Raw genomic sequence first — 14,356 nt, 5'->3', positions numbered from 1 at the left:
TGCTTGTCATCATGAACAAACAAACAAACAAAAAACAAGATTTGTATTTCCACCTGAGATTTAATTGCATACAAACCAATTTTGGGTCCAACACAAAAACTACATCAACTTAAGGCAATATTTTTAAACATAGGCACAATAAGTCAAAATGACACACTTTTTCAGTCCATCCTGAAGTACATTACACTGTATGGATCAAACATAATACATGTTGTACACAGAATATGCAAATGATATCGGACCATTTCTAAAAAAAAAACAATACTGTTTTTAAATGAAATTAAATCTTGTGAGCCACTCTGAACGCATAGATATGTAGATGTCCATTACGAAACATTCATTATTTAATCCTAGTATCAACAACAGGTATTACTTAACGCACTGATGTTTGGCTTGAAAACTGAAAACCTCAAATATATTTTCCTCATTAAAATGATATTTTAGACACATTATTAAAAAGTAATGAAAATCTACAGATTGCTGTGGTAAGATTGCACTTCCCATTATTTGAAACCATATTTTTTAAAGAGTATTTGTATGGCGTAGTTTGATTGACATTATTGGTATTATAGCACCAACCTCGTGAATTGGCTACACTTTAGACACAGTTACATAAAGCTATTTAAATATAATCTGTAAAAGTAAAAAGTTTCATGGAATGCCTTTAAACAAAATAAATCCTATCAAAGTTATTACATTTCCTTAAAGGTGCACTAACTTTTCTGGTGACCAGTACACCACGTGCTTAAAGAGGAGGTATTACACTTCTTTGGGGTATAAACTGTGAACATATAACATATTTAGATCACCATGCTCCTCACACAAAGTCACTCCCCCTTCAGAGCGCTATTACAGCACAATCCATGTGCATCCTGATAATGAAAGTACTGCACATGGCCTCAGTTGGGTACAGTTTTGAATCATGCTTTTGTATATTTATGCAGAGTTGTGTGGGAGCATGGGTGACGTAGTGGGCTGAGCGCTGAATCTCATAGCTAACCGTAAAGAGGGTTCGAATTGGGCCCGGGAGACATCGCAAAATTACACAAACATGCATGGATGAAATCTAAAACCTCTTCAGGTATATTTTTGATAAGGGAACAACGATATAACATGGTTGAAAGGTAAAAATAATAATAAAACTTTTGCAAAATACTCCCTCGAAAGTTCCAGGCAAACCAATAACATCTCCATGGATACAAGCAGATGGCAGACTATCCAGCAGAAAAATTACACCATGCATCTTTAACAGTACATACAAGTCTTACATGTTGAAGCCTCTTTTATTGAGTTGTTAAAAGAATGTGAAGTGTAGGTCTCAGGAATAATCTTTGAATCCACAGTGGAGATCAATGTTGTATTGCTTTGCCAAAATTTATTTCAGAATAAATCCTGCGTGTTATTAAAATCACAGGCAACTGGTTGATATGTATTCCTGTAATACTGGCTTATGAAAAGTAAACAAAATAATTAGATAAAGTTAAAAGCATGTCTTGTATGGAAAGTGGTTTGTCTGCTGTGTAAGAAAGGCAGCTTAGGAATCCCATGGGTTTTCTCCTTGTTTTAACCTAAACCTGTAAATAATCATTTTGGTCCCTCTGAAACATAGGTACAAACTGAAGAGGAGTAAAGTACTGCCCCCTTGTGGCCACAGTATTGTCCATGGAGGTGCAGAGCTGGAGGTTAGGTGAGGAGTTGCCTGATTTCCCGGTGCACAAAGCAGAGGAAGTCCATGTAGGAGGCGCCACCGTAAAGACCCTTATCCTCCACCAGAAACTGACGGAAAACGATCTCCGGCTTGTCCTTCTGCCTCACGATATGAAGCTGAAATATAAGAAAGGAATTAAAGGTAATTAAAGTAAATGGTCTCTGTTGAGATCAATAATGATCTTTACAATACAAAATGTAAAAAAAATAATGATCTTGGTATGTGATAGTTTGTAACTAAGTACAAAAAACAGAATAGAAATAGGATTGTGTTTTCAGTAATGCCTTTTATTGTTTGTTTATTGTAATCTTGTGGCTTGTAGGGAGCAATTATTTTCAAATGGGTAGTTAAAACACACCATCAATTTATCTAATTTAGTCTGGCTAAAACAATAAGTAAAATGTATCTTTCAAATTTGCCACTTTCGTCATTTGCCTCCCAAAACCCCTGTTGTGAATTACTGCTATGCCATTGGATCTCCGCTAGGGGGCGCCTCATGTAAAACAGTATGTTAATATGACTTTATTACTTACTTTCATTGAATTGGATCTCTTCTCAAGCAGATCGTTGACAATGGACCGGATTTTCTTCGACAGTGGGTTGTCTAGCTCCGGCAAGTCAGTCTGAAATTAAAAAGAAAATAATAATTATAAAGCAGCAATATAAAATCATATTATCAGGAGCTGAATTATTTTGAGCTGCTTACCATGTCGGGTTGTAGGTGAGCAAGGGACGGTAGGTTGAAGAGTCCCTGGATGAGGTCAGGTGAACTTCCTTGTCCTAGCCACAAAAACATGGAGTGTCCATTTTCCAGCAGGAACATCCCAGAGTCCGAGAGGCGTTCTTCAGAGCAGCGGACAGGAGCAGGAAGGACATCACTGCTGGGATCCATATTGTGCTGTCAATCAAACACAGATGTCCACATATGAGAAAAGTTTCTGACAAAAATACAGAACATATGATGTGTTCATAATACGGTACTCTAAAGAACCCTCAACTGAAACTTTAGATTTAGGACAGCTTAAAATTATTTGGTAGAATTTGCCTAAAAATATCAATCAATTCATTTATTACAATTGATTTGGCCTTGTTTATGATTAAGAAACAAAAAATGGCACAAATCAATACATTCTCTGTCAGTGCAAATGACCTATATGATAATTACTTTTAGCAGTAATATTAAAAGCCTCTGACAATTTCGTAAACTTTAAGAATGTGTAGAAGGAACAAGATGTTTTTGATTTGGAGCAATATTAAGCTTTTAAAAATGAATTATTGGGCAACTCTATTGTGTTTTACATAAATACTCAGCAGTTCTGACAAAAACATATTTTAGATTCCATAAACAAAACATTCAAATTGTTATCATCTACCCCCTACACCTGAAATGATGACATGAATGTAACCTTTTGAGTTCATACATCTGTGTTTCTCACCAGGGGGATGAGGCGTGGATACAGCAGCAGCTGAGTCTCCTCCACCCCCATGGCCTGGACGGACAGTCTCTGATGGGCCCTGTCGTCTGTGGGCAGCTCTGTGCTCGCCACTAATGGAGACGATTTCATCAGACTGTTCATGTAGACTGGGAACACCTTCATGGTATCAGGCAGGATCAACTAAAAATACACAAAATATATATGCACAAATGTATCAAAAATGTCTGTATAATGAAAGGTTCAGTGGTGTCGTTGTTTTGCCTGGAATGGTTCGGGATTAAACTCAAATCCACATTTTGACACAGGCATTTTCACACAGGGTTTTGAGCGAGTATCTATTGCAAACAAAGCTTCATTTCAGTTCTGCCAATGTCTCAATCAAATGCAGTTCCAGCAGAGAGCCAACAGAGAGCGCTATTCATTGTTATAGTTAGTGCTTTGATACAGTGTTTCAGTCCAAATGAGCTGTTTCAAAGTCTTTGATTCATGGGGTTTCCAACTTCCAGTCACAACATTAAACATGTATCTCTCCATGGAGACAGTCCAACGACAAGCTACAGGTGAGATCTCTGGAGAGGCGAACCCTCTCACAGTAAGAACGCATGTTTTTCAAGACATAAACACATCTGTAATTCATTAAAAGCAAGATGGATATGTTCTACTAGATTCATCTCCATTCAGACAAGCAGGTGCCACCAGAAAAGTTCCATAGTGCATCTTTAACACTTCCATTAAGAATAGCAGGAGTTGTTGATGACTTACCTGGCTAGCTGCAGAGGGACTAGCGCAGTTTTTCCTGTAGCACGCTAACATGTGCGCCGTTTGGTTGACAAGGATCTCTCTCACGTTCTTTATGGGCTGGTTCAAAATGGCACGATAAGCTGCACAGACAAGAAGAGAAGTCAGATAAAGCACCTGAGAGGGTCCAGGGCAAGATCAGAGAGCCAGACTGGTGTTTCAAGGATTTTTTTAGGGAGTTGCAATGAATTATGGGTGAAATGTGACTAAAGAAATGGTACGTACAGGTTGAAGAAAAGCAGGACCAAAGCAGGAGGCCAACTAACGGTGAGTAATACAAATGTACAGATAACAGACACTATGTTTAATGTAAACCAGGTGGGGCTAATTTCCACAACTCATTCTTTTCTGCTTGGGTCGCTCAGACGGCATTAGAACAGTGTCAAGTGATGGATACAGTAGAAAGGTCAAAGGTCTTCACAATGTTACTGTGCATTATTTAACATTTGTCTGTTAACGTGAAGCCATTTTTGAGAGCTAAAATGTCCATAATAAGCTACTGTATTGTTAACGTTCCTTGATTGGTAAAGGAATGAAACACAATTCCCAAAAAGCACAAGACTACCCGGAATGAGACATTTTGGCCTCACGTTTTTCACAGCTTTTTTGAGGTTTGATTTCTTTTTTGTCCAAGCCAAATGTAAACACATGGAAAAAATCTCACAAGATAATTTTCCACATGTGTGCACAATCTTGTCCCATTCCTTGATATTACTACACCCATGAGTGTTTCAAGATATTTTGGTACAAGATAAAAAGTTTGCTGTTTATTCTGAAATATTTTTTGTGCTTAATTTTAACCACTGCCTTATTGGGTCTCTGGTTCCATTTTGTCTTTTTAATGCACTGGCACTTACTCGTGACTTAACAAAACATATGTAAAGAAATGTATTACCTGATTTGGCAAAGAAGTTGATGAGTGAATCTGTCTCGCAGCTTTTGTACAAGTCGGATAACTGAGAGCTGCAGTTCAGGCTGAGGTTGTGAATGCGCAGTCTTCTCTGTCCACTCAGGGTTGTGTAGAGCAAGGCACACTGTTTGACAACATGTAAATAAGTCTACAAATACTAAAATATATGGCTATTTTTTCAGATTAAAATATAAAATACCTGGATCAGCGCTCCTGTGTCTTCACCCAGAGAATCGTCGTGCTTGAATTCAACTGTAACTGCTTTGTCACAATCTACAGAGGCCATCTCTACGTCTGTGGTATTGTTCATGTGGATGGCGCCAAAGAAGTCCGTCGCTCTGAAACCTAAAATCCACAATCACTGAATGTTAGAAATGCAACCGAGCAAAAATATTTAAAAATAATATAGCAAAAAGTATTAACAATTTACCTGTGCTGGTCCGGACTCTCATTACAGCATCAAATCCAATGGGTTTTTGCACGTCTTTCCTCAGATCTCTCAAGAAATGCTCCCCATCAGTCTCCACCTGTCAAGAGATGCATGTTACGTCACCTGAAAAGGCAATACCGTCCCTAACCACCAGATGTCACCATACTATTGAATTACAGTAGATTAAATTTTTGAATATACATGACTATACAAAAAAAAATGTCTTTCTGTAGCTCTCTATTATTTTTATGGAATTCTGCATTGTCACTTGATGGCAAGTTATCATTCTTGCAAAATATCCATGTGTAAAAATATAATTACACAGTACATGATATATGGCAAAGGAGAAACTGGACAAATGTTTACTTAGGTCAAAAATGTTTCACAGCTGCTCCTTCAGTTCTGGTCAGTTTTACAGAAACTGTAAACAAGTAGGCGTGTTAGTTTCAGAGTAGTTTCAGTCTTTTTAGCTCCTCCCTTCAGGCAGATATAAGGAAGTGTCCACCAGCGTCTGACCAGAACTGAAGAAACATTTTTGACTTAAATAAAAGTTTGTCCAGGTGACAAATTGAATTTCTCCTTTGCCATGGATTCTACCTGGACGACTGAGGGATTCTACACACAGAACATGATATAATTATAGGGTGCATGACAACTGAACAATGTATTTAGTTATTAGTAATTTAGCTATGATAGTACTATGTATTAACCACTAGAGGTCATTATCCTTACAATACAGTCATAGTCTATACTGCCTCTGAATGTGGATCATCATAATTTCTATAGCAGCGATCTGTTGTGTTCAGTTTTAAAATATATTTTGTCTATGTTTAGCAAAATCCTGCCTTTCCTACTTTGCCTCTCTTGGCTGCAGTTTCCCATGCTATCAGCTATTAGCACGACTCCTATGGGACATTTCTGTATTAGGCTTTTGGTTCTGTGCCAGGCTCATTTTTGCTTATTTGAAATAGCGTTCAATTCCCTGGCACCAGCGCGCTTCTTGTAAACATTGCCAGTGACTTAAAGCCTGTTCAGAAGGCCCTTACACAACGCATGTCAGCTATACTGCACCTGGAAGTTGTTGTACTTGTAGACAGACCCTCCGGTATGAGAGGGAACACTGGCCAAAGTCGTCAGGTCCACATATTGACTGGGGAAGAGGAAAAGGTCCACACTGCAGCCGTTAGCCACACAGTCTTTAGCTAGCTGCTCATAGACACCCTTCTGTGGCTGGAATAGGGTCTAAAGAAAATACATTACATGAAATTAGCATGTTTAGTTTACAGAGTAGTGTATTAATTTCTCAATTCAAAATGTGTGCTCACTTTTTCTTTGTCTGTATTGATGAGTTTTTTGTCATCCCTGTTTTTCAGTTTGCCAGGAGCTTCAGCTGTGGGCATGGCAGACTGGAAGATGAAAAGTTTACCACTGCATTCAGCTGCCTAAAAAAGCAAGAAAATGGTTGGTTTTATTCTGCACAACTTTAGTATCCTGTATTACCAGATAATATATTCACACAATTATATAATACGTATTATGTATTGGTATTTATAATCGAGTAGTGAGAAAAAAATATTTGAAAAATAAAAAAGTCGCTTACAATATTTCACAACGTGTGTATAGAATATGCTGTAATGTTATTCATTTGTTCAGGTCATTTCATTGGTAGTTTATGATTACAAGGTAAAGACATGGACAAGACCGATATTACAGAACCTACAAGTTTGAATATACTTATTTTGTCATTAATTAATTTTCATTACATTGTTGTTTGTCATATCGGCCTGAATGTTTTGTAATTTGGGAATAGCTTGACCTTTAGGTCTGAACAGTGGGTTCTGATGTGGACAGATGTTGCTAACCTTAAGTGCCTCCACTCCGGCCTGAATGACGGGGGCAAAGACCGTTTCACTCTCATTTGAGTTGGCAAACATATCGGGGATCTGATCCAGAAGGCTGTCAGTGAGAGGAAATAGATTAATTAATGCAGTTTTCACTTAAAAGTAAAGCCACACTGTACTTTCATAGGTGCATTGAGTAACTTTTCTGGTGGAGGGTTTGTCAGATCTTTTTCTCTGTGGAGATGCTATTGTTTTGTCTGGAATGCTTCACAGTATGGCATTAATTAATAAATAAATGAATTAATCATTGCATTTATATAACACCTTTCAACACCCAAAGCGCTTTACAGTTGATTGTTCATTCACTTCACACTCAGTGGCAAGCTACTTTTGTATCCACAGCTGTCCTGGGGCAGACTGACAGAAGAGAGGCTGCCAATCTGTGCCATCTAACCCTCCAACCACCACCAACACACATTACTAGGCAAGGTGTAGGTGAAGTGTCTTGCCTAAGGACACAACAACAGTCTTTTGCCACTGGCGCCCCACTGTGGCACCTGGAATTCTCCCATCCAAGTACTACCCAGGCCCCGGCCTTGCTAAACTTCAGAGATCTGACGAGATCAGGCTTTGACAAACTGGTATGGCCACAAACTGTTCTATCTTCATGGAGACCAAACCAGACCCAGTTACAGGTCAGATCTCTGGAGAGGCAACTCCACTCACATTTAATAAATGTAAGGAAAAGCTGTGGCATAGCCATAGAAACAAGCAGGTGATGGACCCCCAACCAGAAAGTTACATAGTGCACCTTTAAGTACTGTAAATGTGTACAACTTACTTGTAGATAACAGCCTTGGAGTCCTGGTAGTTGACAAGGAATCCATCGAGCAGAGGCACAAACATCTCGGCAGTATCAGAGACCACCATCATCTGTGGCTGGGCCAGAGCACTCTTCACATTGTAGAAATGAAGGACCTTGTTGTAAGTGACAAAGCCCACCTTTATCACTGAGCTCTCTCTACCTTCCTCTCTGGGGATAGACAAGAAAATATGTTTTAACAACATGCTCAGCTTTATCATTTATTGTCTGGTTGAAACCACCTGCAAATTGTTTTATGTTTAGAAGATACCCATCTACTTCTACAACTTTTTCTCAATTGCAAATAGCATTCCAGAACAAAAGTACAGTACTTGGTGACCGACTTTTCTGTCCTGGCCCCATAATGACAAATTATCTGTATACAGGCCTGTCACAATAACAAATTTTGAAGTGCGATATATTGGTGAAGTAAATACAGACAATAATCAATAATCATTAAAACCAAACCAAAAGCAAAAAAGTATTCTAAGTGTACAACACAGTTTAAAAATATGAGCTGCACTACATAAATCTGTACTATCTGTATACCAATATTAACTGGCAAAAACACACATTTTGATTTAGCAAGTTAACAAACTTTTGAATGCTTTTCGTGTACTTACTTTGGTAGTTTCTCGAGCAGTGTCTTCAACTCATTACAGATCATTTTGACCAGTCCACTCTTAATGTTGTTGTAGGAGACATCAATCATAAAGATGAAGGCTGGAGGATTTGGTGGCTTATTGTTCTGTAGACCAAACATCAGGTAAAATTAAACTTTTTATTTTTTTATTTTAATGTTTCACACTATGGCATTAAACTTATCTGTCTTTCTCTTTACCTCTCTTTCTCTAGTAGTGTTATGGTCTTGAAAAACATGTATTCATATGAGTGGGGTTACATCTCCAGAGATCTGACCTGTAACTATGCCTACTGGCTTCACCTTCTTATCTCCATGGATGTGTTTAGTGATATACATACAAAGCAGTCAAATCTCTATGGAGACAAGAAGGTAGCAGACCATCCACCAGAAAGGTTACACAGTGTACCTTGAATGTTCTCCTAATCCAGCAAAATGAATAGTCACTAACAGACAACTGTGTTCATTTGGGCTGTATGTCTTGACACTGTTATGTTTCCAAAGTTACAGCGTCTGACAAGAAACTTACCTCTGAGTCTTTTAATAGCCTGGCCTAGAAAGACTGTTTATAATAGCCATTTACAGTTAACTTCTACCTATCAGTGGATTGAAGCATATTCTTAGCAGCCAGAGCTTCCATAGAGACATAACATTCCCAATAATATCACAATTAGTCATTTGTTTTATGCACTTACAGCACATATCTCATCCATTATGGGGTAGTGTTGTAACAATACTAAAATACTGATACTAAAAAAAAGGCTTAATCCTGATTTTTACATCAAAAAAAAAAAAAAAAAAGTGTCATTTGGGCAACATAATAGTTTAATAAATATTACCTTGTGCTCTTTACTATTTCTGATATAGAGCAGGACCACACAAAAACGATTATTTTTTGTATTGATTTACTTGAAATGAGTATATAGTTTTAATACGATCATATGGATTAGTATCTAGGTATTGATTTATAGCTTTATAGTTTCATTTAAATGCTAGATTACCCTTTCTGCCAATCCTAGTCACAAATCACAAATTGTAGCAAATTATGCCACACAATGAAAAAAAATGCTATAGTACCAAATAAGTATGTATGTTAATATTCATAGCATTAAAAGTTACCTTGCAGTAGTCTAGGGTAGCTTCAAACTCATATGACCCAAGTGACAACTCAGGTCTCTCGTAGAAGTCCACCCTTCGCCCCATGTGGTCAAGATGTTGGAAATAAAACACTGGCACTGTGTAAAAAGAAATGCATTAATACTATTTGTTATATATAATGTTTTTGAATATTAGCCTTATATAATTCTGTACCTTCGTTGACACAGTTGCAGAATCCACACTGGAAGCGACGACCGCCTTCAGTAAAATGCATATACGGGCACATGTAGGCCTTGCATCTGTTACAGCGGATGGGTCCAGTCTCACCATGGTTCACAACATACAACGGAGTCTGCATATAAACAGACTAGTTAAAATAAGCAATAACATGGAAAATTCACTGCAGTTACATAATATGATAATTTTGGCTTAGAATACAAAGAACATACTATTAAAAGAAATTAATTAAAAGTAAAAAGACAGAAAAGACAGATTAGGTCGAATCTCTGGTAAATCTGAGTGGTTAAATAAAGAGATTAGGAATAAGCTAATTAAACTAAAGACAGTTAAATACAAGCAACATTACCCAAAAAGGCTTATGGGGGCCTGAAGGAGGTGGAGTGGTGTGTGATGTGTATGGGCACTACAGACTTTTGTATCAAGATTAAGATTTTAAACTGATATTAGAAACACAAACAAAACACTTAACTAATTTTTCATTGCAAGACTGACTCAAAGATTTCCATTCCAGATACCCGTTAGCATAATCTGAGTCTATTTATAACTTGCATAAACTTAGATTGTGTATTACTAAACTCTTTTCTTTGTTTTATCAGGTGCTTGTTTACTTCTGGTGGTGAAGACTTACCTCATTCTTTGGCAAGCAAGCCAAAGGTTTAATGATGGACGCCAGAGGGACTTGGCACTGTTTTGCCAGGTCAGCGGTGGAGGGCAGGGAGTAAGTAGTGCATCTCATAAATCTGGGGCTAGCATTACCTAAGATTAGAAAAAAAAATGTGTTCAGTTCACAAGGTAACAAGAGGAATACTGGAATACTGTTTTTAGTTGATTCATTACCTTGGTCTTGTGCTGTGAACTGTGTTGTGACCAGAGGTGGCACTTGTCCTCTGATGTTTGTGGCGTAGACCTGTTCTCCTCGTCGCACTTGGTCATCCTCAATCACTTGGGTCTAAATGGGGTGAGAAAAAGTATATGAATCAATAATTGCTTATAACTAATTCAAAGATGCATTTTGTATGTTTGAATTATGCTCACTGGACTGGGGATAGAGTCTGGGTCCAGTTTCTTTTGAGGTGGTCCAGCCAGTTGCGATGGTCCCGATGGGAAGCCTCCAGGCATTCCAGGCTGGGGTCCTGCCATGGGACCACCAAACTGACCTGATCAAAAATACAGTAGGAGTAAACAAATTACTGCATTTTGTCATTACTACATATACTACTGCTATATAATTGTACACTACTAATTGGAGTTACCTGGTTGCTGTGGAAATCCCTGTGGGCCAGGACCTGCCTGCTGGAAGCCTCCAACACCAGGAGGAGGTGATCCAGGAAAAGGTCCCCCCATACCTCCCATAGGTGGACCAGACATTGGAGGGGCACCCATTGGAGGGGCACCCATTGAAGGAGCACCCATTGAAGGAGCACCCATTGAAGGAGCACCCATTGAAGGAGCACCCATTGAAGGAGCACCCATTGAAGGAGCACCCATTGGAGGAGCACCCATTGGAGAACCAGCCACAGGAGGGGGTGACAGTGGGGTGCCAGCCATGGCAGGAGCTGTCATGGGCATATTTGCAGGAGGAAACTGATTGGGAGACATTTGAGGGGACATGGGTGGGGACTGTGGGCCTGGGTGCATCTGAGGCTGACCCATCATTGGAGGAGGTCTCTGAAGGTGCTGCTGCGCTACAGAGTTCACTGGAGCTTGAGGTCCTGGTGCTAAACAAAACACAAATCCGTTACATTAAAATGGTTAAAAGAATACCTAGAATATTTATTATTATTTATTAAGTAGCATGGGTAGGTAATGTATAGAAATTATGATTACCATAATTTCCTATGCTCATAGCATTCATCTGGTTGGTGATTTGTTGCGTTGTAGGTGGGGCCTGAGGCGGCATGCTGTTGTATGAGGACTGTGGAGGCTGTCCATAAGCAGCTGAAGCAGCTGGGGGAGCAGGATACCTGGAGGTGAAGAACAAGTAAAACTACTATAAAACAAGTTACATAATCACAAAATGGTACTTTTACATTGACTTTTGCAATAGCGTTATACTTTTATTTTCTTGTTGGTTTTCACTTTTCATCGGTCACCACAGCATAGGTTTGGTCCTGGTTTGAACCCAGTTTAATCCCGATGTAGACTTGGTTTAGTCCTGGTCTAGTGCAGGTTTAGTTGCAACTTTACTCCCATTTTAGTGTCAACTTTTATGTAATGTGTGTGCAAATGTGAATGCACCCCTAAGTTCCTTTATGGTTTTCCTCTAGACCTCCTGCCTGGCAACCCCTCTGATGCACCTCCTTGTCACTCACATACTCAGAAGTAGGTTAGTGTTCTCTTGAGAAGTCTTTCTTTACCTGTGGGCACCATTCTGCTGCACATTCTGATTGTACTGAGTTGATGCTGGAGCTGGAGGCATTCCTGCAGCTGGAGATTTCATCATACCTGCAGTAAGTCATGTCATTAAGATGTAATAAGTACATTATTCTGCATTTTATATCATATGTTTTCAAAGAGAGTGGTTTACCTGTTGGTGGGGCATTAAAGGGCTGTGTTGATCCCCCATAATGCCCATAGAGAGGCTGTGATGCTCCCGGAGGTCCATACCCCCCCTGGTAGCCCCCCATCCCAGGCTGAGCCTGAGAGTACGGGGGTGCTGCCACATAGCCCTGTTGACTCATCTTGATTTGATGATTGTGTCTACTCTTTCCTCATGCCAAGAAGAAACACTGCAATGCGAAGGTAATATTTTAGGCTTGCTTAATATGATGTTGTTGTAATGTTGCAATGACGAAGAGGGATGTCTCGTTTAAGAATAATACAGCTTGAAACTTATTCAAAACACACCACAGCACATGGTATTTGACCCTTCCCAATCATTAACACTCCTGAACAAGGACCTTTGACTCTGCTTATTGGGAGATAAAGCAACAATTATCTTTATATGACTATCTTTAAAACAGCATAAGCTATTTGACTTCACAACTACTGTATGTATTTTAACATTTTAGGTTTGGACCTGCTTAACTTTCATTTTGTACATAACATAACATAATCATTTTGTTTACCAGAGACATGGATGGTGCCATGCACAGACCATGCAGTCATGGAGCACATTAAATGAATAATACTTGGCTAGTATGGTTATATGGTTAAGTAGTTATAATTCACCCTCCAGCTTACCCATCACATATGTCAAATAACTTGGTGTATTAATACTACATTATTGTAATATAAAATATTACAGTTGTAACATTCTGATAAGCAAACAATGATAAGAGAACAACTTACACAGTATAATAATGTAGTAATAGTGCTAGTAAGTACTAAATGGCAATGCCACGTCAAATACCGTTATGATGGCAAGAAATCAGAGCATCCCTTTACAAAAGCTTAGCATCACTCAAAGAAAAAAAAAAAAGAAAAAGTCTTTTAAATCATTGTTTGCGACACAGAGGTGGCTACTGTTCAGATTAGTGTCCAGAGTCTATGTTTTTATTGCATGATCGATAGTAATCTTGGTCATGCTACACGGAAATTAAACCAAACTTTTCAACATCACTGGCTCCCCATATGTCATAGACTAACATGCGGACACATGCTGAATGAAATGCTACACAAAACCCATTTAAAGTGTGTAGAAATAGAAAGGTGCTGTTATTTACCTGGTTATCTGGGCAGAGTCCTCGTATGTCGTTCACAGGGAAAGCAGAGTGCCACGTCAAAACTCCACCAAAGCGCCGGTCTGTGCGCTGCTTACGCGACCAACATCCACCAGCGTCAATATGTAAACACAACCAGCGTATCCGGTCCTGCGCTTTCATCTTAAAATATTAACGACGAGTAAATGTTTATTTTGTTCTTAGACATATAGTTGAGGGAAACACATGTAGCTACTAAAATATGAACAACCAATTTTATATATCCTTGTCTTACTTACATGTTAATATCGAGCTTTTCGTCAAATCTGTATCTTTTATTCTGAAGGGTTTCCTAGACAACATCTGGTTTTGATGTAGATTGTTGAAGCGGAGTAGGTTGTGCGCATGTGTGAAACTCGGGCAACCCTACACGTCAGCACAGCAGCACAGAGGATGAGGACCGGAGCGTTTCATGTACAAGCACGCGTTTCATCTCATGTGAGATGGTGTCGCCTCTACGAACTTTTGGTTTTCCCTCCTCTTTGAACAACATTAGCAAAGACATTGAGGCGCAATAGAAAATGTGTGACCAAGGCTGGTTTGCAGCTAGTGCTCATCTCATAAATGCAGCACTGTTTGTTCCCCTAAAATGACCCTAACTCTATGGTCATTTATGTTATATCAGTTCATATTATGGTACCGTTCCCTTTTATACAGCTGAGCCTTTTAGATGGGTTGTTTTGTTGAACTAG

General features: G+C 38.9%; 1 protein-coding gene across 1 annotated transcript; it reads right to left on the bottom strand.

Annotated features, from left to right (window-relative positions):
* Positions 1 to 40: 40 nt before the first annotated feature.
* sec24d (SEC24 homolog D, COPII coat complex component) lies at positions 41 to 13,739 on the bottom strand. The gene is made up of 23 exons (XM_055156561.1): positions 13,629 to 13,739; positions 12,491 to 12,692; positions 12,321 to 12,408; positions 11,791 to 11,927; positions 11,217 to 11,681; positions 10,999 to 11,120; positions 10,801 to 10,912; positions 10,592 to 10,719; positions 9,937 to 10,075; positions 9,745 to 9,860; positions 8,609 to 8,733; positions 7,965 to 8,156; positions 7,145 to 7,238; positions 6,608 to 6,724; positions 6,354 to 6,524; positions 5,283 to 5,379; positions 5,052 to 5,197; positions 4,838 to 4,976; positions 3,907 to 4,025; positions 3,145 to 3,324; positions 2,415 to 2,606; positions 2,242 to 2,331; positions 41 to 1,824 (listed from the first exon to the last, which is right to left on the bottom strand). The coding sequence occupies exons 2-23, from the start codon at positions 12,642 to 12,644 to the stop codon at positions 1,684 to 1,686; spliced, it is 3,264 nt and encodes a 1,087-aa protein (XP_055012536.1). The 5' UTR covers positions 12,645 to 12,692; positions 13,629 to 13,739; the 3' UTR covers positions 41 to 1,683.
* Positions 13,740 to 14,356: the final 617 nt, after the last annotated feature.

Source organism: Boleophthalmus pectinirostris, unplaced genomic scaffold, assembly GCF_026225935.1.
Source record: "Boleophthalmus pectinirostris isolate CB_2022bp ecotype Guang Dong unplaced genomic scaffold, ASM2622593v1 HiC_scaffold_20, whole genome shotgun sequence".
Taxonomy (NCBI): domain Eukaryota; kingdom Metazoa; phylum Chordata; class Actinopteri; order Gobiiformes; family Gobiidae; genus Boleophthalmus; species Boleophthalmus pectinirostris.
Note: the sequence above shows the minus strand (reverse complement) of the source record. Positions and strands in the feature narration are given on the sequence as shown.

Excerpts from the sequence above, each read along its gene's own strand:
- sec24d (XM_055156561.1), bottom strand. The coding sequence starts at position 12,644 with ATGAGTCAACAGGGCTATGTGGCAGCACCCCCGTACTCTCAGGCTCAG. Across the intron at positions 7,239-7,964 it reads TCCAAGGCTGTTATCTACAA|CCTTCTGGATCAGATCCCCG; the intron begins GTAAGTTGTACA and ends TCTCACTGACAG. Across the intron at positions 6,725-7,144 it reads CCGGAGTGGAGGCACTTAAG|GCAGCTGAATGCAGTGGTAA; the intron begins GTTAGCAACATC and ends TTGCTTTTTTAG.